This window comes from Antechinus flavipes, chromosome 1 (assembly GCF_016432865.1).
Source record: "Antechinus flavipes isolate AdamAnt ecotype Samford, QLD, Australia chromosome 1, AdamAnt_v2, whole genome shotgun sequence".
Classification (NCBI taxonomy): Eukaryota; Metazoa; Chordata; class Mammalia; order Dasyuromorphia; family Dasyuridae; genus Antechinus; species Antechinus flavipes.
Genome location: NC_067398.1, coordinates 165547906 through 165571454, shown reverse-complemented (window position 1 = coordinate 165571454; position 23549 = coordinate 165547906). Strand labels below are relative to the sequence as shown.

The 23549-nt window shown below is 33.9% G+C and overlaps 2 protein-coding genes and 1 long non-coding RNA gene across 5 annotated transcripts in view; 1 reads left to right on the top strand and 2 right to left on the bottom strand.

The window, feature by feature from the left end:
• FAM151B (family with sequence similarity 151 member B) overlaps positions 1-9874 on the bottom strand; it is a 54973-nt gene extending 45099 nt beyond the window's left edge. Inside the window, exons 1-2 of the mRNA XM_051992778.1 lie at positions 9791-9874; positions 7558-7683 (exon numbers count right to left, since the gene is read on the bottom strand). Coding sequence (XP_051848738.1) covers positions 7558-7683; positions 9791-9815 — 151 coding nt within the window. The 5' untranslated portion in view covers positions 9816-9874. The remainder of the gene's footprint in view (positions 1-7557; positions 7684-9790) is intronic.
• A 66-nt stretch (positions 9875-9940) lies between these two features.
• The window catches only part of LOC127559127 (uncharacterized), a 31962-nt gene continuing 18353 nt past the window's right edge, over positions 9941-23549 (top strand). The window contains exon 1 of the long non-coding RNA XR_007953068.1: positions 9941-10036. This is a non-coding gene — a long non-coding RNA (uncharacterized LOC127559127). The remainder of the gene's footprint in view (positions 10037-23549) is intronic.
• Positions 14977-23549, bottom strand: part of ZFYVE16 (zinc finger FYVE-type containing 16) — a 68306-nt gene continuing 59733 nt past the window's right edge. For all 3 annotated transcript variants that reach the window (XM_051992726.1, XM_051992736.1, XM_051992746.1), the window contains 3 exons: positions 19557-19662; positions 18088-18255; positions 14977-16786 (listed from right to left, as the gene is read on the bottom strand). In XM_051992726.1, coding sequence (XP_051848686.1) covers positions 16625-16786; positions 18088-18255; positions 19557-19662 — 436 coding nt within the window. In that variant the 3' untranslated portion in view covers positions 14977-16624. The remainder of the gene's footprint in view (positions 16787-18087; positions 18256-19556; positions 19663-23549) is intronic.

Genomic DNA, 23549 nt, shown 5'->3' with positions numbered 1-23549 from the left:
TCAGGGTTTGAAATATGTTCTTCTCTTTCACCATAGAAACAATCTCTTAGAATTCGCTTTGCCTTTTTACTCATTTTTTTTTTTTTAAAGTTAGATCTGCTTGTAGGCAAGAGAGGTTTTCCAAGCCTCCTCAGGAACAGCTGCACTGAAATCAAACTGAATCACTCCCGATGCTGGGTGAGCCTGGCCAGGTCCCATGAGACTCCAGCACTTTGGGGTTCACTCTTTACCTTTTGTGTTTGTATTGGATGTTTTATAATTTCTCTGCTGACCTACTGGCTTGCAACCTGGGCAGATTGGCCAACACTGTGGTAGAGTCCTCCCCATAGATCCTCCACTGCATAAAGTCTGTACCATCCCCTGGAGACCACACCCTCTCTCCCCCCAACCCCCCTCATTCCCCACCACCATCTGCACAGCATGTGCTGGCATCCTGTGCCTGGCCTCCCTCCAAGTCTGATCAAAACAGACCTTTTCTGGCAATCTTCAAAATTATCTTCTGTAATTTCTTGTTTGGTTTTCTAGAGGTCTTAGAGCAGCCTTCCTTTCAGCAGATTAATCACCATAAGAATAAAGTCCAAATTCTTTATTGTCTCCTTGCCTGGAGCTGGGCAGCTTTCTGGAGAGCCTTTCAGACTGGCCTTGGTCTCAGTTGGGGGGAGGAGGAGGACAGGCCAGCCACCACAAGGCTAAAGATGATGGAATTGAATCTCTCCAAGTCTGAGGGCTTGTACTTCAGCCTCCAACCACCACAAAGACGGACAATGGAATGAATGTGTCTCTAGGTCCTTCAGAGTCTGTGCCTGGCCCTTCTGAGTCTCTCTCCGACCCTTCTGAGTCTGTCTCTGGCTCTGAGTCCCAGCTTATATACTCTACACTGAGTATAAACCAATTATTATATCACTAGGAAATCATTATTTGTTGTAAGATTAAATCAATCATACTGAACTTAGAGAACTATTAAGCACCATGTTAAATTAGATAACCATTGTCTTTATCAATTCCACTGACTTAACACGTTATAAGAATCCTTGTTTCAGAGTTCTGGCCCATAACAATCTTCTGCTGTTAATTTGTTGCCCACCCAATATTCGTGAATTCTGCCAGTCTAGAACTAATTTAGGAGCTGAATTTGGTAATTAGTTGAGGGTCCTGAGAAAAGATCAGAAAGAAGTGTGTGTCCTCTCCGCCACAGTGGCTTTTGAAGTAATATTCCTAAAGTACTTAGTACAGAGCTTGGCACATAACAGATACTACATAAATGTTTATTCCCTTCCCTGATTATTCTCCTTTCATGATTCTTAACATAAGAACAGAGAAGAGAATAAAGAACTCAAAACTTATTGCTAACAGAAAAAACATCTATTACTGATCGTGTGACAAAATCATTGTTCCAGAGCTTTTTGGTGTACTTTATGCATATGAGGTTACATCTCATTATAATACAAAAGAGTCTTTTTCAAGGCAAACAAAAACAAAAATCATACATGAAAGTCATGTAAGTTACTATCCTGTTGAAAAACACTTCTGTGCCAGAAGAGGTCCCACCCACACTTTTGCACTCCCCCTGTTTAATGCTATCAGCTCAATGAACACAGAATATGGCATCCTATGCAAGACAAAATGAACCAGATTTTCCAAATGAACAAACAGTGCTAGCTGATTATGACTGAACAGGGTAGAAAGTTACCTAAATTGGGAATGCCCATTTGGATTAAAATTTGTCCTCTGTATTTTACTTTAGTTAAATTACCCGTAGGATAGACAAAACATGACACATTCTCAACAAAGAAAGGATTCATTGAAACTTTTTCTAAAAATGTTTTGATGGTGGAAAGAGAAAGAAATATGAGCAGGAGGCAATTTCAGTGAGGTAAAGGTTGAATACCAGGAAATGGAAAATTGAATGAAGAAATAGAAAATAAGAGATATTAAAACAAATTTCACCCATCTAGCAATTTTATTTTCAACTATCTGCATGTGTATGGACAAATCAACCAATCAATAAATTTTAATGATCTTTAAAGTCACTTCCAATTTTAAATTTCTATTCAATTCAAATAAACTAAAAATATATTAAATTCCTACTTCATGCAAAGAACTATGTTATGTGATGAAAGAGATAAAAAAGTCTAGCTAAGACCAAGTCTCTATCTTCACAGATCTTCCAGTCTACTATCGGAATAAAAAATAAATATATAACCAAAACAGTATCAGGCAAGGTAAACCAATAATCATTATTAAGAACCTTATATGTGTCAGTCACTGAGCTAAGTGTTAGAGATGGAAACCAAATACAAGCCAAAAAAAAAAAAAAAAAAAGGCATCTCTGCTTCAATAGACTTACACTTAAATAGGGGAAGACAATACACAAAAGTGGAGGGATGTTGATGTTACCTTTGAAGTGGAAAAGTGAGCAGGTTTAGGGGAGCATCATGGCAGTTAAGTCCAGAAACTCAGAAGAACAATTCCGAGGAGAATGAGTTTAGCCTGTCTGGGCCTTTCCCCAAAATGGAAGACCCAGGAGGAACTCATCAATAGAAGGGGGACTGATATGATAGAGGAATAAACTAACCTATGTAAAACACTATATAAATATTAATGAGGAAGAGGAGAGGATGTTCCACAATGAAAAAGGCACAGGGATGATGGCTAAAAATCTATTGAATATGAGGAAGTCCCAGCACTAAAGGAGTTTTTAGGGTAAGAATGAAACTGACTACCTTGGTGCTGAAGTCCAGAGAGTCAATACAGTCAGAAGAAGTAAGTTATACGAGATCCAAGAAGGAAAAGATTTTATGGAGTAGATAATATAATTTATATAGAGAGAGGAATAAGGCAAAGAAGGAAAGGGAGGACATTACAGGCACACTTAAGGATTAACACAGAAGTTAGTTTCTAAATGACTCTCAATATTGATTTTTATGAGGCAAGAATAATTCAGTTTATTTATATATTTATTTATTTATACTTAAGCCACAATTTTCTTGCAGCCAGTCAGAAAACAATTATTAAGTACTTATTATGTATTAAGTCAATGGTAAGCATAAAGATATGAAAAAAGAGTAAAAACATGATCACTGCCCCTAAGAAGCTCACATTCTAGTTGTATATGAAAAATATATACAGTGCAAATGAAAGATAATTTCTAAGGAAAGAGACTAGTACTGAAGCCAAGACTAAAGTGGAAAGAGAGCTGGTGCATGATTTTTTTTTTTTTTTTTGCACATGATTGTGCACTTAATGCAGCTTCTGAAACTGAAATGAAACAAAGTATATATCAGTTCTATACTGCTGGTGCTAATTTTGGCTCAACAATTAACACCAAAATAATACAAGTCCTTCACCAATCAGGACCATACCATCCGTCTGTGGAACCATTAGTTACAACAAATGGAAAAATTCTGAATATTGTGGATAAGTTCACTTATGTTGACAGTTTACATCCTTAAAATTAAGGATGTACATATACACAGATGATGAGGTTAATGCACGTTTTGCCAGAACTTATTCAATGTTTGGGGAGCTCCTAAGAAAAGTGTGGGAGAGAAGCATTAGACTGCCTCCCAGAAGGTCTACAGAGGCACTGTGCTGACCTCACTGTATGCCAGTGAAACCTGAACAGTATACTAGCACCATGCTAGGAAATTGAATGCTCACCAGGCAAGATAAGGTACAGGACACAGGTCCTTTCTGGAACTAAACTGCAAAACATTCAAATTCTGCAGCAGAAAGCAAAATCCAATAGGCTGCCCAAGTTTTTCCGAATGCCAAATGTTTGTTTGCCTAAAAGTCTATTGACAAAGAACTCATGCAAGGTAGGCACTTACATGGTAATCAGAAAAAGTGATACAAGGATACTCTCAAGGTTTCCTTAAAAACTTTGGAATCAATCTCATGACATGGGAAACACTGGTAATGGACTACCAAGAATGGAGTGTCCACATCAAAGAAGGTACTGTGCTCATAGAGCGCAGTAGAACTACAATAATTCAAAAGCAACATGAGATATGCAAATTTAGAGATTTCTCCTTTCCAAATGTACATATGGACTATTTTTGCTTGACCTATGGTGAAGTATTCAGAGATTTTATTGGTCTAATCAATCAGTCAGATATGCTATGTCTTGATTCTAACATAGTAATGTCATTTTAGTCCTCTTCAAGAACAAAGGACAATTAACTGACTAGTAGAAGAAGAGACAGATAAAACCTTCATGCAGGAAATGGAATTTGAGCTTAGTACTAAAGGAAACTAGGGCAGCTAGGAGAAGGAAGTGAGGAGAAAGGACATTCCAGGGCATAGGGGACTGCCAGTGAAAAAGCAGAGTCATGAGTTGGATAATTGTGTGTGAGGAAGAAGTAGGACAAGCTGTATCAGAATGTATACAAAAGGGAGTAAGGTAGAAAACTAGAAAGGTAGGAAGGGGTCAGGATGTAAAGGGCTTTAAATATTAAAAAGAATCTGATTCTGGAAATAATAGGGAGCCAGTGGTTTTTGAGTAATGAGATGACATGGTCAGGCCTATGCTTTATACAGGCTTTTACAGCTAAGTAAAAGACAGCTTGGACTGGAGAAAAACTTGAGACTGGGAGACTAATTAATAGTCCAGGAAAGAGACTGCCACAAGGTAGAAGCCATGTGAGTAGAGAGAAGATGATATATACAAGATATACTATAAAGGCAGAAAAGACTTGGCAATAGATTGGATATGTGGAGAGTAGTGGAGAAAAGTTTAAAATAATACAAAAGCTGTGTGTCTGAGCAACTGAAAGAATAATGGTGCTCTGGACTAATAAGAAAATGGAAATAGGGATACTTTGAAGGAGGGGAAAGATAAAGAGTCCTTTTGGACATGATGAGTTTAAGATGCTTGTAGAACTGTCCAAAAAGTAGTTGATAATGAGGAATTGAATGGAGTTCAGCAGACAGATTAAGGTCACATATATAAATATATAAATCGGGGAATCAAATCAAGATGATAAATGAACTTATAGAAGTTAATGAGATCATCAAATGACATAGTACATAGGGAAAAAAAAGAGGAACTTAGATCTGTGCAGAAGGGAGGAATTTGTGGGCAAATAAAAACTTGAGTACATTATTGAATGCAAAGGATAATTTTGATTATATTAAGTTTAAAAGTTTTTATACAAACAAAACCAATGCAGACAAAATTAGAAGGGAAGCAATAAACTGGGAAAAAAAAATTTACATTCAAGGGTTCTGATAAAGGCCACATTTCTAATATATATAGGGAATTAACTCAAATTTATAAGAATTCAAGCCATTTTCCAACTTATGAATGGTCAAAGGATAAGAATAGGCAATTTTCAGATGAAGAAATTAAAACCATTTCTAGTCATATGAAAAGGTGCTCTAAATCATTATTGATCACAGAAAGGCAAATGAAGACAACTCTGGAAATACCACTACATCTCATATACCTCTCAGATTGGCTAAGATGACATGTGAAAAAAAAAGAAAATCATTAGATATCTTTGTTTCAGTTTCCTTGTTTGATAAATGGATAAATGGAAAAAAAGAGGAAGACCAAGAACAGAGACATGGGGAACATTCATGGGGCTTAGAGGCTCAATATGGATAAAGATCCAATTAACAAGATTGATAAGGAGTGGTAAAAAAGTAAAAGAACCAAGAATCAGTAATGTCATGAAAACCAGAGAAAAGAGTGATTGACAGTATTTTTAAATATTGCAGATAAATCAAGTATGAGGATTGAAAAAGGTCATTAAATTTGGCAATTAACAGATCATTAGTGACTTTAAAGAGAGCTGTTTCTGTTAAATAATCAGATTGCAGGTTTGGAATTGAGTTAGAGGAGAAGAAAGTGGAGGCAGAGAAAGTGTGTGATTTTCTCAAGGAGTTTAGTTGGGAGAGATATAGGATAATAGTAGGAACTGTATATCAAATAAAAGGTTTTTTAAGGTTTGGATACATGTGAGTGTATTTGTGAGCAAAGGATGGGTACTATGCTACTATTCAAAGAGAAGATTTTAAAAAGGAATGGAGATGACCAAGGAGAAAATCTGATGAAAAAAACAGAATGAGATGGAATCAAGGAATTTGCCTTAGCCAGGATAAGGGCTACCTCTTTATAAGAGAATGAAGTGAGAGAAAGAAGTAGAAGATGTCTGAGGGATGTGAAATGAAGAAGATCCTACGCTGATACTGCTATTGATGTGAGAGTAGTATTATTTTCAAAGTTTATAATTAATGAGTCTATCTCCACAATGATGAACATTATTACTTTTAAAAAATAAGATATCATCCAGGTGTTTCCCAAATCTAGGTATATTCCAAAAAACAGGTTACTCTGAAAGTTAACAAAATGGAAATTCAAATACACAGTGAGTTTCAGTCAGTTACCTGGCACAGCTACCTTCTAATTCTTGGGAAGAGTTATATATCACTAAATAATAATACAAAGGAAGTTGTGGAATCTTTAATGAAGATGTGGAATATCTTCATGAAATTTGAATTATTATGGTAGATCATGTATTCTTACTTAGAAACAGAAAGAATGCATAGGATCTTCTAATACCTTCATAACCCTATAAATGATTATTTCAATGCAATAAAAATTGCACTGTAGGTTTTTCACATAGTCGAACAAAAACAATCTGAGGTAATTAAAATAATATAAAAAGTTTATAATATATTATAAAAATAATATAAACAAATAATGAAATAAAAAATTGAATTATTGCATGAATTTGTATTAATTTAAAAATAGTCCTGACATGATGGAATACTAAAATATTATAGATATTTGATTGATTTCAAATTGTTTTGTAGGTATGACTATCTGATCAATTAAGATCATTAAAAGCTACTGAATAATCCTTTGAAGAAGTATTATCTTGTAACGGAAATTTATTTGTGATTTTATCACCAATGAATTAGTATTATGAATAAAGCATGAAATATTAAATCTATATTGTGCATAACAGAAGGCAGGAAGTGAAGAAAAGACCATTAGCTACCATGACTTAATGTGAGAGTATAGTCACAGCTAGATAGATACATTTTAATTCTTTCAAAGGAATAATATTGCCCAAGGAACCTCTTTATTAGAAGTGGTGGTTGTTTAAAGGAGTCATTCATTTATGCAACAAATGGGTTTTTTAAAGCATCTATCATATGTAAAGACATGGGGATGAGTACTGTAAGAAGTATAAAAATAGTGCCTGAATTCATAAAATTTATAATCTAATAGAGAATTAGAAGAAATGGCAACAAGGTGGTACAAGATAAATGTCAAATGAGTACTATAAAGCATTATTGGAACTCAAAAGAGAGAGATATCACTTTCCACAAGGGGCTGTCAAGACTAGAAAAGATCCTTCTGTGATAGATGTTTATTTTACAAACAAAAAATGAAATTCTGGGAGTTTTTTCTGAAATTTCTGTTTGTTACTTACAATATATACAATCTTATGCTATTGTTACTTGGATCATTCAATAAGCTAAAAAACAGAGAGAAATTCAATAAGTAACTAAATTCTAGCATCTAAAGCTCAAACATATGCTTACTTTTTAGTGCCTCCTTCATTTGTGACTTATGGTTAGCTGCATGATACCAGATGATTTCAGCTCCATCTTCTGATTTAATCTGGTTATTTTTAAGAAAATATTCAAATATGTTCTCATTCCAAAATCCTGAAATAAAAATATTCAAAGTAAAGTTAGTTGAAAAGAAGTACTATAGGACTAAGCACAGAATTCAGAATCAGAAGAGTTAGTTTGGGTCAGGTTCTGGCATTTAATGACTTGATGGTAGCCTTTAAACTCTATAACCTCTAAATTCCTCACATGTAAAATGGGACTAACACCAGTTACGTCATTCACCTTACAAGGATGAATCTGAGGGGACAGCCTTTATGAACCATAATGGGATAAAAAATGTAAGCTATTTTTTCTGAGCATAAAAGGATATGTTAAGGAAAATAAAAGACAATTAAGAGGGGGGAAGATCAAACAAATAAAAAGAACAAAAAGAAAGGACAAAATTAAAATGAGGTTGGAAATGAAATTTAAAATAAAAATATTTTTAAATTATAAAAAAATATTGTTTTAAAGGAAATATACATAATACATAGGAAAAAATAAAAAGCAGTAAAGAGAGTATGTTGGGGATATGATATTAAGACTGGTGGGTTAGAACTAGTAATCAGTCTTAAGTACCACTTTTTCTAGTATAAATCTGAATTCTAAGAAATAACTATCCTGGGAGTCGCTAAGGATATGTGAGGATGAATCATTTTTAAACAGGAGGAAGGAATAAAATCATATAAGAGTTTAAAGAGATCTTAAAGATTTTAATCTAAAAGAACCTGAAGCTAGTCATTAAGTAACCTCTCCAAGTTCACACAGAAAATAGATTGCAAAATGAGTTTGTACCAGGGTCCTATTACTAAAAATTTTCACAACCTTTACATGTTGGAAACATATTGACAACTATGCAAAGGACAAATTAGAACAGGGAAAAGTTTGCATGTATTAGAACCAAGTGAAGAAGTTATTGTGGGTAAAGAGGGACTGAAATAGAGTGGGAGCAATAGGAGAAGAGAATCAATTTGTGGGGTAGAATCTATAAATGACAATTTATTATTGGGTGAGGGAAGGGCAAGTTGGAGAAAAGGATGAGTCAAAGATCACTCCGGAGGCAATCATGAGGGGCCCATGGAGCAGATTTGTAGCTTTGAAAGTGCTAGGCTCTACAAGTTATTACTCTGAGTCCTCCCTATCCTCATCTGTAAAACTGCTCTCGGTGACCCCTTCATATCTCTGCTATCTCTAGATCCATGATAATAACTATTGTTCAGTTTTGTCTCTTTTTTGTCTTCTAAAACTACTGTTTACTTCTAGTGATTTAGCAATCACAACTTTTTTGAACCCTTTTTTCTTAGTTTTAAAGGCCCTCCCTAGAATTTCAGCTTCCTATCTCCATCTTCCTGATCCCCACCTCTTATACTTTGTGTTCTTGATTTATAAACTACCTGACATTTATTCTCTCTATATGCTATTTTTACTTTTTAAATATTTGTACGTTTAATATTTATATGTAATAATTATACAGATTTGAACTCAGGTGGTCCTGACTCTTAGGTAGGGGTTTTATTCACTAAGTCACTGAGCTGCCTGAATATATATTTAATATATATTTAGTGACATGCTTACACATGTAATTAAAATATACAAGACCATAAATATGTGTATGGTATTTGTAAGTATGCGTGTAGTATGTATGCGGATTTAACTCCTCCCTTACAATATAAATTCCTAGAGAGTAGTTAACTTCCATTATGATTGGGTCACCAGCACTTATAAGAGGAAAAGAGGAGAAAGCTAAGGAATTCTTGAAGGATTTGAGGGGAAAGAGACTTGGGGATAATCCTTTTATTGCAACAACTGAGACCGAGGGAAGGAGGTGACGCCTCAGGAAACCTGACCTTTCCCTAGGTCTTGCCCCCAGCATCCCAAACCGATCCAGACAGGTTTCTTCCGGACATCCTCAGCTCTCGCCGCACTCTCACCATCGCCGACCCCCGCCCCGGTCCCACAGCAGGGAGGAACACAATGCAGAAGTCAAAGTCGGAGCAGAAACCTCGCGAGACTTTCTGGGGCTATTGAACTAAGGTTTGGAGGAAGAAAGAAGGGGCTAGTGGACCCTAGAGAGGACCGGAGGCCCTCCACCAAACTCATTAGCTCCCGAAAAGCTCCAATTCCAGAACCCTAAGGGAAGTCTATAGCAAGCGCCGCTTACCCGGACCCCCAACAGTCGTTGCCATGGGGACGAAGTCCGGCTCGGCTCGCGCAGGCTCAGAATGACAGCGTCCCCTTCCACAGTTGGCGAAGGGACGGAAGCGGAATTCCCAACGCTTGAAAACCGAGGCCTGCCGGAATTATTTTAAGTGTCCTGCTTCGAGAACTCTTCCGTAACCGAAACCGGAAGCGGGTCTCGGTGTTTGTGTTTGCTCTTAAGGGTGGGTCGAAGAAAAGTGACTGCCAGGTAGGAAAATTTGAGGACAGGATAAGATAAAAAGAAGGTTGTTTCCTCACAATTTAGGAGGTAGGTAGTGCAAAGTTAAAGCTAACGGGGATTAAGTTGCCCTTGGACACGCATTGTGTCCGTCCAGTCCACGACTAGTCCCAAAAACTTTACTTCTTGCCCCCTTTAAAGTTGTCATCTAGCATTTATTAAAGCACCTGCTGTGTGCTAAGCTCTGAGAAAATTAAGGGACAAAAACGTAGTGCCTGCCCTCAGGGAGCTTCCATTCCATCCGCGAGGTGACTCGCAAAAGACTATGCAGTTTAACCAAATGATGAGGGGTTGGCTAGGGTGAGAAAGGCTCCTGGTAGATAGTTTAGCCGGGACTTGAAAGTAGCTAGAAGGGGGAATAAGGCACCCGTCGGAGACCTGGGGGGACAGCGGGTAAAAATGTCTGGGATCCGGAAGTAGTTGAATCCTGGTGTATATTGTTCGAGGACAGGCGGGAGGCCAGGGTCCCGGATCCATAGATCGTACGCGGAGGGAATCAGTGTTAAGATAGAAAGGTACCAGGTTACGAGTGACTGTAAAAGCCAAACAATTTTTAGTTTATCTTTTAAGATAATCAGGAGCCACTGGAGTATTGAGTAATGGTATGATCAGATAATTTTGACAGCTGAGTAGGGAGAAATGAGGCAGAGAAAACTACTAACCGATTATTACAAAGTGCACATTTGGGTAGCTAGGTAGGTAGCCCAGCCTGGAGTTAGGAACGCATTTTGTGAGTTCAGATCTGGCCCCAGGCACTTTGTGATCCTGGACAAGTCACTTCATCCTCTTTGCCTCAGCTTCCTCATCTGTAAAATGAGCTGGAGAAATGGAGAGTCAAAACACTCCATTATCTTTGCCAAGAAAATGGGATGGGAACACAAAGAACTGGACGTGACAAAAACAACTGAATCAGATGTGAATGTTAAGGTCCTGTACTAGAGTGGTGGCAGTGTCAGAGAAAAGGGAGCATATCATATCCAAGAGATGGTGGGAAGGAAGAATCCACAGGTCTTGGCAATAGATTGGCTACATGTGAGGTTAAAGGGGGACTTTTAAGATTGATGTCAGCCTGAGTAACAGGGAAACGGTAAGGTGTTCTCAGGAGTAATGACAAAGTTCAAATTTGGACCTATTGAATTTTAAGATTGCTTCTGTTTGATACAGTGTTTACACTAAAACTACAGAACCACCTAATTACTTGATCTTGTTTGAACTGAATACTTGTAAATGATTGGACTAAATACCGATGACAAAGCAAGTCTGTCTGAAATGATACTCATGTAAACCTGCATTCTAATATACTAGCTAATATTCATATAATACCTGATAGTGCTTAATAAATATTTGTCACTGACATAATTTAAGTTTATCCAAACATTTTACATTATCACATCATTTTATCCATGTTGGACTTAGGCTATTGCTGAGTAGAGCAAACAGACAAAGGATGAAGTCTACCTCACTCCTTTTTAATTAGCCTGACCCAGAGCTCTCCATGCTTTAATCATCAAATAATGTATAATTCCCCTCATTTTCTCTAGAATTAATTTCCAAATTAACATTGCTTTTGCCAATGACAGAAGGGAGTTCACTTGACTTTGTAGTCCTACTCAATGCCCATATTTTATATTGTGGACTGGCTAAGCCAAAGCTGCTTTTTCTTAGCACCATTCCCTTTTCTCTTATACCTAGTCTTATTACCCTAAGCCTTCATTTCTCATTTCTTCATAAATGATATTACTTTTTCTTACTCTTTGATTGCATCCTCTGAAACTCGTTAAATTGTTCTTCATGTTAGACCTATGTCCTTCCTTCCCTCCCCCAAACTTTGTATAGATATATTTAATGTATACATGCTCTTACTGGAATTCAGGGGATTGAATGCAAACTCTGAGGGCAGAAGCTTTTTCATTTTGCTTATGTGCCATGTAGGTGATTAATAAATTGCTTGTTAAACTCATCCTCATGACATATTTTGCAATGTTGTTATATTATTACAGATATTTCTTATTCTTCCATATCGCTCCCATGCCTTTACTTTTCTAAATTTTAGCTCTATTTTATCTTATCTTTATATCATAGTATTTCCTACTCAGGCCCTATTTCCCTAGTGACAAAGGAATTCAATAAAGCAAAAAAATCCAACACAGGAAACTTTACTGATAGTAACACACTATTTTGTTCTTGTGTCACAAAGTCTCTGCCAAGATGTTTGCTTTTCAAGTTTCCTTCAACAGGAAATCCCTTCCTCCACACCTTTGCTCTGAATGTTTTAACTTTCTTCAAGACTCAAGTCCACATACCTTCTCCAAAATGTTAGAACTCTCTTTATCAAATTACTCTATATTTGCTTATCTGTATATTTTAAGATTTTTCTTGTCTATATACCTACCATTTAACAGTGTTTTTATACATAATCAAAGCTTAATAAATGTTTATTGATGCAAATTATCTCTATCTTAGAGAAAACCTGAAGCTGAAGTTATATAACTTGACCATTCCAATAACAGTCATTCTATTGCCTTATGTTGCAAGCCAAAAAAACAAGGTTTTGTCAGCGCACACACCATTGTAACAGGTTTCACAAGCTAGAGAGTCTTCATGAATAATTCATCTGGCATTCCATTCACTGATAATCTTTCTTTTTAGGCACAGTATATCATCACATGTTAACCACCAGTTGATACTTTTTAAAAAACCATCATAAGTCATGAAGATGGAAGGTATAAAGTCCAACCACACTGAAATTACCATTTTTATGGTATCAAAATACAACTAACTGTATATACCCTTTTATACTTTTATAAGTTGCCATATTTTCAAATTTGATCTTCACATTGAAATCTCCATTTTAGTCAAGAAAATTAAATACCATCAACCTTATTATTGTGTATTCTGAGTGCTCTCATCAGTTCCCATGGATTCAACTGTCATCTCTACCATGATTCTAATATTTAATTCTCTAGTCCCAACCTCTCTGCTGACCTCACTTCTGAATCTCCTGTTGCTGATTAGATATCTTGAACTGGTTGTCCCAGTTTAACTTAAATTAAACATGTCTAAAACTAAACTCATAACTTTTCCTCCAAACCTTCCCCTCTTCCAAACTTCTCTGTTACTATTGAGAACACCACTTTACTCCCAGCAATTCAACCCCACAACTGCTTTTTAAAAAATTTTGGATACTTAAGTTGCTTCCAGTTTTTTGTTTCCTAGGTTTTTCTTTAAAGCCTAATTCTACTTTAACCCATTTCTTAAAGTCATTCTTTCAAAAAGACTCAGGCCTCAATGGTCACATCTAAACTCCCATAAGAAAATGGTAATACCTTTTGTTGAATTCATGCTCATGACTCATTTTGCAGTGCTGTTATAATACTACAGGTATTATTTATTCCTCTAAACTGTTTCCTTGACTTTACTTTTCTAAATTTTAGTTCTATTTTATCTTGTCTTACGGTTTTCAAATCACCTCCATAAGTGTTAAAACTCAATTGATTCCCTACAGCCCAGTTGGACTCATAGGCCTTAGCTATTTTACAGAATGAAAGCCAGAATTTCAGAGAAGTAATTTGCCCAAGGACACATGGGTAACATAAGGGCAAAAATGAAGATATATTTGTTGATGGTTATAATAACATCTATACTTTTGGCTAAACTGGTACATTTTAAAACAATATTCTACCTTATTAAAAGAAAATATTATTTTCTTCATCTGTGAAGTATGTATGAAAACATTACTAACCATAGAAAAGTTACTGTAGAAGTCAAAGCCCAGAGTAAAAGTTTAAAAAGGGGAATATTTAAATACTGGTTTTAGGCTCAGTACAAAATACAGATTTGACAGAATTAAACTAATTTGGCAACTTTGTTTTCATTAGCAATGACTAATATAAAAAAAGAAAGTTGTAGCTAGACTTTTTTAAAAATCTTGCAACTAGCTTAATATACTTTATTAATTCTAATTAGCAAAACACTTAAGAGAATGAGAAAAACCGGTATTCAACTTGTTTTAATTGCTAGAAATTTGTTTACCTACTCTGCAACACAATTCAGCATTATTCAGGCATTATATCACTCATTTATAACAATTTCCATAAGCTATTACCACAATCATCACATTTAGTATTCTGGTTTTATTAAATACAGTTACCAAATATTAATTTTAGAGGATAAATTTCATGTCATTGAAAATATATATTTTGTTAAAAGTGTATATTAATGAAACCTTTTAATTCAGTTTTCAAATTTAATTCATGGTATGGAATTTCCAAATTGTTCACCTATAAATTGCTTTCTTTAAAAAACCCAAAACAAAAAAATTCAGTTGTTTTTTGATTTTACACACACACACACACACACACACACACACACACACACACACACACATACACACACACACACGTGTCAGTTTTGGTTGTCGCCTGGCCTCTTCCTTTGTATACTTGGTAGTTTTCATTCTATCCAGCACAAGTGTGCTCAGAAAATGTAAATTATGAGATCAATGGGTTTTGCCTATAGCTGTGTAGCTCTCACCTCAACATTCAGAAACCCCAAAGTACTTTTCTAATAGTAGGGAAGCAAAAAACAATTATGAAGATGTTTAAACAAAATAAGCCTTTCTCTTCACTTAAAAATATAAACTCAAATCTTGATGAATTAACAAGTAACAATCAGAAAAACATTACCAGAAAATTATTGAGAAAGATAAACGCATGAAGATAATCAAAAGATTTTTCAAATATCGTCTGAAATACAAATTAAGTATAAATGTATCAACTTCATGAGAAAGGCACCTACAACTTTTTTTTTTGATTACTTGACTGTAGAGAATGTACTAATTATGCTTTAGAATGTGCAATCATTTTCATGTCAAATTGTAACACGAACTAAAAAAAAAGAAACAAATCCAATTTAATAACAAATTGCTTTTATATTATACAGTTACAGTATACTTCACAAGTTATCACACTGCCATTTCACTAAATATCTGCAAATTTAACAATATTTACACCTGCTAAATTAGCTCTTCAGAAGAGTGGTTATTCTGTACCACTGCTGTCTTAGACTAATTATTAGAGATGTAGTTCAACAGAAACTGGATGTTTTTATTTACCAATATCCCCAATCTCTTCTATCCTGAGACTTTGGATCCTGAGTTATAACTCTGACCTGTGTGTATTCAAGTTGTTACTTTGTATATTTCTTAAAACAGGGTTAATTAGTGTGATGTTTCTTGATCTATACATAAGGAGTGTTTTTGATACAAAAACATATAAATATCCCACATGAGAATCAAAAAGGCATCTAAATAATGGTTAGGTTCCTACAACCCTTTGTTAGCACTAATTGAAATGCACCCTTTGCTTCTCCACTACTATTTTTTTTCTATTTGTAGCAAAGAGGGAAGCTATGTAACAGTTAATTGTCAAACCTGATTGGGAGGGGAGGAGGGTTCACTGAACCTTTATATTCAGGCACAGATTTTGTTCATAATGCAAATACATAAAAATACATAGAGTTTAACTTCTGTTAATACCCCATTATCAAAAATAAGTACTATAAAAAGAATTTCAAATATCCTAAAGTAGTTCATGAAAATTGACATTAATAGTTTTCCCTGAAAGTAAAACAGGGCTGCTAAATAGGTTTCAAGGATTAATGAAAAAGAAAAAGAAACCTTGCTTTATGCTTCATTTATTGCTACATAAGGACTACTTCAAGGGTCATCTGTCTGGCCTATCGTCAATCATTCAAGGAAGTTGTAAATATACTGATATATACTGTAAAGGGTTGTAAGAAGGAGAAGAAATCACTATAGTATAAAAATATCACTCATTTATAAATTATTAAAGATACAGTTATAAAACACAGACTTGAGTCATTTTCTCTATTAAAAAAAAATACACTTACATATAGAAGCACAAGTTCCTAAAGCACCTACAATCATTTGATTTATGTATATTTAATCAGGAAAAATCCAGATACTAACTCTGGAGAAGAAAAAAGGCAAAATCCATATTGTTAGCCAAATACTCAAGAGTTTAAGTACATAGTCAGCTGATGCTCATAATACAAATCAGCACTCTTATTGTACTTATACACTCTCTGGGATATGAAAACAGTTCTATGCCACTGACATACAAATTGTAAATGGGGGTATATTTATTTGCATATATGCAAAAGATGTTCCTGATTTAGGTGACATTTATTAAGAATTTTCATTAAAACAGTTGTGGACATAAAGAGGTATAGCTAATTGCAGATACTTTGGCTTAGCATTAAAACCAGCACAATAAATGTTGCAGATTTCCCAAAGACAAAAGACTGCTCTTTTTTAAAAGAACTTTTTAAAGAAAGTGTAAAGTTTCAGAAATTGTGGATACCTGAAACTTTTGGGTTATCTATACTGTGCTAGATTTTTTAAATGTTTAATCTCAATAATAAATGCTAAGCTCAAACATTTAATATCAAACATCTACTTTAGTGTCTTATTACAGCTTTGGTGCTGAAGTTAATTATAACAAATCAGTTTATAATGCATAATAGCACTTATTTTTGCTAAAACAGATTTTCTATAAGGAAAAACACTAATTCTATCTCCAATGGTAAAACAGTCGAATTGGAGGTCCCACCATGAATCACTGGAATTAGAGCACTATCAAGATCATTTAAGAAATGTTGAGGAAGAAGCTGGCCTCCAGATCCTGCCTGAAATTCAACCTGAAAGAAAAATACAAATTCCAAATGATTCATGGGTATAAGCACAACATTCCAGCTTAGCTTAAGAGATTATGAAAATAGCAAGGATTCCTAAATATTAGTGAGTTTAAATATACTGACATGTTAACAATAGACATTTTATTCTACAGTGCATGGCCTACCACTTTTTATTATATTTGAGTATTTAAAGGTTGAAGCACTATAGCTCTTTTACAAAAGTTAAAGAGTGAGTTGGTTCTTTTGCTCCTGTTCTCAGGATTAAATATAATGACCACTTAATATCCTGAAACACAAAAAGGAAGGAAAGACCTTTCCCAAACTATAAAAATGAATTATCTCACACTATCTTAAACCATAGTAGATGCCATGTGACTATAGACAAATGCTAGTAACTGCCCTAATAGGACAGTAGAGAGATTGTGGTTATGTTACAAAAAGACTTTAAAATATGTCCTAATAATAAGCAATATTAATAATAAACAAACTTAGTCTTAAATTATGACAATATTATTTAAATGCTCTAATGTGGTTATTCATTTTCGATTGAGATTCTTAGCAAAAACCATTTTATACATTTTTCAAGGAAAGAAACAGAACTTTGAAAGCAAGCAACTATTTTTATCAAGTAGGTTCTTTAAACAAAGCCCATCATGATGATGAAAATACAAATTCAAGCATTCCTACTATATCTTGCTTGGATAAAAGGAAACTAATAACACTTAAAAATTCTGTCTCATTTTAGCCTCTATAATAATAAGTGATCATTTTACTACCTTTAAAGCATTTACTATATTAAAGTGCTATGGGAAAATATAAAAGAAAGAAAAATAGTGAATAGTTCCTGCCCTTAAGGAACTACAATCAAATTGAGAAAGATTATCTACCCAAATACTAACTGAATAGTATTTATGATAAAAGCCACATATTAACCAGTGGAAATTAATGTATAGTTTTTCTAACATCTAACTATACTTGTTACCAAGGAAGGCCTCAGGGAGGAGGAAACACAATCAAATGGTACAAGCCACAGAAAATAGTAATTATTAAGTATATATTGAATATTACACACATAAGATCAGTATGCTAAATAAGTACAGAAAGTTGGAAGGACAAAGTCATACAAAATATGCTGAGAATAAGACTCCAACCTTAAACAGGAAATTAATGTTAATAAAACGGATAAAGAAAATTTTATACTAAACTGACTTCCTTTTAAGTGAGATATAGTTAAGTAAAAGTAAACTTTTAAATCCTGCCATAATACATGTATTTTAAAAAGAAAAAAATGAATTCTACATTACCATATCTGTATCAATGGAAACTCTGAGTCCTATCTTATTCATCCCATTACTTTTTAGAGTTTTAAGATGTGAACAAAGTGCAGCACTGCCAGCTATTGCTATCTCTTTAGCAAACTGGTAACGACTTCCTGATATTGTAAAGTCCTGATCCTTTAAGAAATGGAATACCTGTAATATAGTAATTAGAAAATAAGTCATGATTTTTATTTCTGACTATATAATCAAGATCAATAATCTTAAAAGTGACTAATGCAACATGAGATATATTTCTAAACACTTCAGTTTTAACAAGAAATTATAACATGAACATTACACACCTCAGCAGAAAATGAAAACTAGTAGTGACCCACTTAAATCACTTAGCATTAAAAATGATGTTAATCAGAGCAAATAGGTAGCACAATGGATAATAAAGCATCGGCCCTAGAGTCAAAGAAATAGAGTGCAAATTTGAAGTTCAGAGTGTTTTATGACTCTGGGCAAGTCACATAATCCTGACTGCTTCAAAAAAAAAAAGATGAAAACTGATGCTTGAACAGTTAAACAAATTATAGTACTTGAAAATAATGGCATATTTTAATACTGTAAGAAGTGGTAAAGATAACAAAAATGGAAAAATATATGAAATAGATAATATTAAAAAAACAATATGCACAATCACTTCAACAAAGTAAATGAAAAGGACAACCACAATCAATACTGGGGCATAATTATAATAACTAATTTTGTATCCAAAGAAGAGAGATGAAAATACCATTCCTCTCCTTTGCAGAGGAAGGGGACTATAGGTGTCAGATCTGACTGGCTAATTTTGCTGAACTTTTTTTTCTTATCTTTTTCTTAAAAAAAAAGATATGATTCTTTGGGATATAGGAAGAGCAGGAAGTCATAATGGGAAAAGCAGATGAAGTAAAAAGATAAAATTATGTTAATGTGACCAAAATGTCTCTGTAAGAACTTCATTGTGAATGTAAAAATAGCACAGAAATTCAAGATATTCTATACCCATACAATTTACTTTGAATCTCATTTATCATACATTCTGATCTTAGGTGACCTATTTATTGATTTAGGGGAAACAGTATGAATGGATCAGCACAGTCCATTATTTACTGATAAAAAATAAGCTAGATCTCCAAGTTAAACAATCATTTTCATCTTTGGAAAATGCAATAAATGCCATTCACTACAAACATTAATTTTCAATTAAAAAAAAAACCCTGAGAGAGTAATAATTCAACTCATACCCCTAAAATTGAGGGATGATCAACCCTCAGTTCTCCAGGCAAGGCCTTAAGTTTATAAAAAATCTGGTATATAATATCAGATTTGGAAGAATAAAAGCAGCAGCAGCATCTTAAAATGTAAAGGAAAATACCTGTGTGTGTGTGTGTATGTGTGTGTGTGTATACACATATACACACACATATCAACAAAATATAGGAAAGAGCAATCTCTAAATCTATTACCTCAGTACATTTTACGAGTTTCTCATCAGTTTCAAAATCTGCTTCCTGTTGTATTTTTTCACTTGGAATTCCTTCCAATGATTTTCCATCTATTGCACTAATAACACTAGAGAACAAAACAAAATAAATGTTACTTAAAGAATTTCTTTGATTACAAGCTACTGATTTTTAAGCAGCCAAAGGGGGTCTCCAAAGCAAAGGCCAAAGTATGATGCCATATTTGTCAACTAAATCCCTCAGTTATGAGACTAATTAATCTTTTAAACTATCAATACTTAAGAGTTCCAACAAACTGATATAGTGAGTAGTCAGGATCAAGTCAAATTCTCTTTTAACCTCAAAATGAAGTTTGAAAAATAAACAAAATGAAAGAAAATTAGCAGAAATTATAATAAAAGAAACAAGCAAAAAAAGCCTTAATTCAATAAACAAATAAATACCATAGGGTAGAAAGAGAAAAGAACATGAAAACTGACAACACAAAAAAAAGATGGAAAATATCACGTAATATAGCACATTAAGGTTTGCAAAATGTTTTACAAATATTATTTCAAACAACATGAAAATACGTAGTAATGGAAGAACAAAAACAAAATTGCAAAAGGAAAAAAAAACTAGACAATAACCTTCAGATCTCTACAAAGCAAAGCAGCAAAACCTGAGGAAGGTGATTCAGCAAAACAACTGAAAAGTTAGTTGAAGGCAATCTAAGAATTATTCATCTCCCCCAAAATATTTTTAAAATATTAATACCATTTTTAAAATATATATTAATGGAAAAAAATACTGGAAAATACTGGACACAGAGACAAACAAATAAATAAAATCCAAATAAAAAGAAATCCTAAGTTCAACTCATCCAGAAATGCAGTTATCAGGTGATAAAGTATCAGTGTCAGAAAGAATCTTGCAAATAGTCGGAGAAAGCAAATTATAAAAGCTGTTTATTATAGCCACTATTTCCAGGAAGCAAGTGAATGGAAAGGAAAAATTATTTTCAAAGCCTGACTTTGGAAAATAGCAATTAGCAATGGTATAGTGAAGATAAGCTACAAAGGCCTTAAACAACAGTAGGTTTAGAGTTCAAATTATAGCTCTGCCATTTACAAACTTTATGACCTCATTTAAACCTCTCTAGATAAAAGTTTTCCTCAATTATAAAATGAGAATTGAATTAGATGACATGAGAAAGCCCCTGTAGGTTCTAAATCTATGAAGTAATTAATTAAAAAGCAACCATTCAAACTGAGTAGGACCACTCAATATAATTACAAAACAAAAGAGATACTCAGTATCCCAGCAGTCAAGGAAAACTGGCCTACATCCCCAAATTGCCTGTCCTGAACAATCTTTATCATTAAAAAGTTGATTGTTTTTAATGAGATGCAAAGATAAGCAAAGATAGCCCTTCTCTATCCCATTGGCTCTTCTCAGTGCATATTCCATGGTTTGGAATAACAAACTTAGGACCCCAGACTGGCAAATTTACAAAGGAGCCAAAACTGTAAATGATAATATAGACTTGGAATTCAAGTATAGTCCTGCCATAATGCCTATTTTGAAAACACAAATTTTTCCAATTTAAGTGATATTTTAGAAAACAAATTGAGCAAAACTTGAATTACAGGTTTTCTTATGTTCAGTTTTCTCTGAAAGAAAAAGTTAACAAACACTGAAATGCAGGACCATTTCTGAATAACTCAGAGATGCAACTCTTCTGATGATCACTTCCATGAGGAAACTTAAGGTTTTATTCAAGGTAAAGTATCATATTTATTATGTATCATTTAATATAGTAGGAGCTATGGGTGAAAAATCCATAGCTCACCATTTACCCTTCCTCCATGGTCTCAGACCTGTTACAACTTGCCCAAATTTCTTAAGACATTGCTAACTCTGGCTGTTAAAGCCAGGGCCAGGCCCAGGAACTGCCTCTGCCTCAAGGCTATAGATGTTGGTATAACTTTAGTATTTATGTATTTCTGGACCACTGATCTTGTAAAAAGCTGTGCTATTACTAGTTTTTATTTAGGTTTCTATTTTTATATATCACTGATGGTTTTAAGTATTATACTACTACAGTTTTGGGGGGAGGGCTGAGGCAGTTGGGGTTAAGTTATTTGCTAAGGGTCACACAGCTAAGAAGTGTTAAGTGTCTGAGGCCAGATTTGAACTCAGGTCCTCCTGACTTCAGGGCTGGTGCTCTATCCACTGCACCATCTAACTGCCCCAAGTATTGTACTAATAACAAAATTTTTATTGTTTGATTTTGTAGGCATTTTAGAGAATAAACATATCAAGTTAGAGTAGAATTGAATAATATATAAAATATTTATATATATAAAATATATAAAAAATTTATATAAAATATAATCAATAGAAATGAATAATATATAAAAGAACATATATTAATATGCTCTAAATACATATGTTACCTACAATTGATATATGATAAAAGTTCAGTAGAAACACAATGATCCCTTAAAGCAATCACATTTAGAACAGAGGTGTCAAACAGAGGCCTTGCCTTTGGACCCATATAGTCTGAACCAAATTAAAATGCAATTGAGAAATACTTAAATTAACATTACTTTTAAAACCAAGTCAATATACAGCTCACAAATCCTTATGTTTGTATTAATCCCATTTTATTTTAACACTACTAATCTAGAAGACAAAGAATAAAATTATTTTTCTTTAAATTAGGATTCAGTTATCAAAGAGGAGAGGAAAGATTCTTAAACCTTATCTGGGCTAGGAGGAATTTTTTTTCTTTTTTCATTTTTTCATTATATCTTTTTATTGACAAAACATATGCATGGGTAATTTTTCAAGATTGACCCTTGCAAACACTTCTGTTCCAACTTTTCCCCTCCTTTCCTCCACTTCCTCCCCTAGATGACAGGCAGTCCCATACATATTAAACATGTTAAAGTATATGTTAAATACAACATATGTGTACATATTTATATCATTCTCTTGTTGCACAAGAGAAATTGGATTTAGAAAGGTAAAAGTAATCTGGGAAGAAAAACAAAAATGCAAGCAAACAACAATAGAAAGAGTGCAAATGCTGTGTTGTAGTCCACATTCATTTCCCAGGGTTCTTTTGCTGGGTGTAGCTGGTTCTGTTCATCACTGATCAATTGGAACTGAATTGAATCAGGAGCGGAAAAGTTTTTTTTAAAAGAACATGCCTGTAAGTGTAGACTCTTAGGCGCTCTGTCTTAGGTATAAGAAAAAAGATTGTGATTATAAAATGATGAAGCAGGGTTCGAATTGTGGCTTTTTATGAGTATAGAGCCTAAAAAATCACAATATCTAATGGAAAGAAAGAAAAATTTAACAATTTTAGCCTTTAATATGTTAATAAGCTGAAACCCAACAATCTGCTACTAAAGCATAGCAATCCATAATAAAAGTAAATTTATTATGCTTTAGCTGAGACTATATGATTCTAGCCACGGAGGCTGCTTTCTAAAAAACATAATACATGACCACAAGAGGAATTTTCACCAGTAAAGCATCTACAATTCTTTTGTGACAACCTATGAAATGAAGAAAATTATGAGATGACCCTAAGTCTTCTATGTCATTCATTAAGAACCACAGTTTTGAAGGAAGTCTATCCACTTTAATTTCATAGTGTTAGTATTACAAATGTGACATACTTGTCTGGCAACAAGGTGAACATAATACTAAAGGCACTGAATCATATTAATCAAGCATTTTTCATGTTTAAAAAAAAAGCAGTATTTTCAGTTAAATAGTTTTTGGTCTTCTGATACCACAATACTCAAGTTTTTGTTAAGATGATAATCACAAAAATAATTGCATCTTATGCAAAAGAAGTCCAGTCTGTTGCAGATAACTGGGATAGCAACACTATATTAATCATTTTATTATATCTCCTAAATTAAGGAAATATATACTGATTATCGGTGACTTCACTACAAAGATGGAAATAAGTAAGGAAATTGAAAATTATATTGG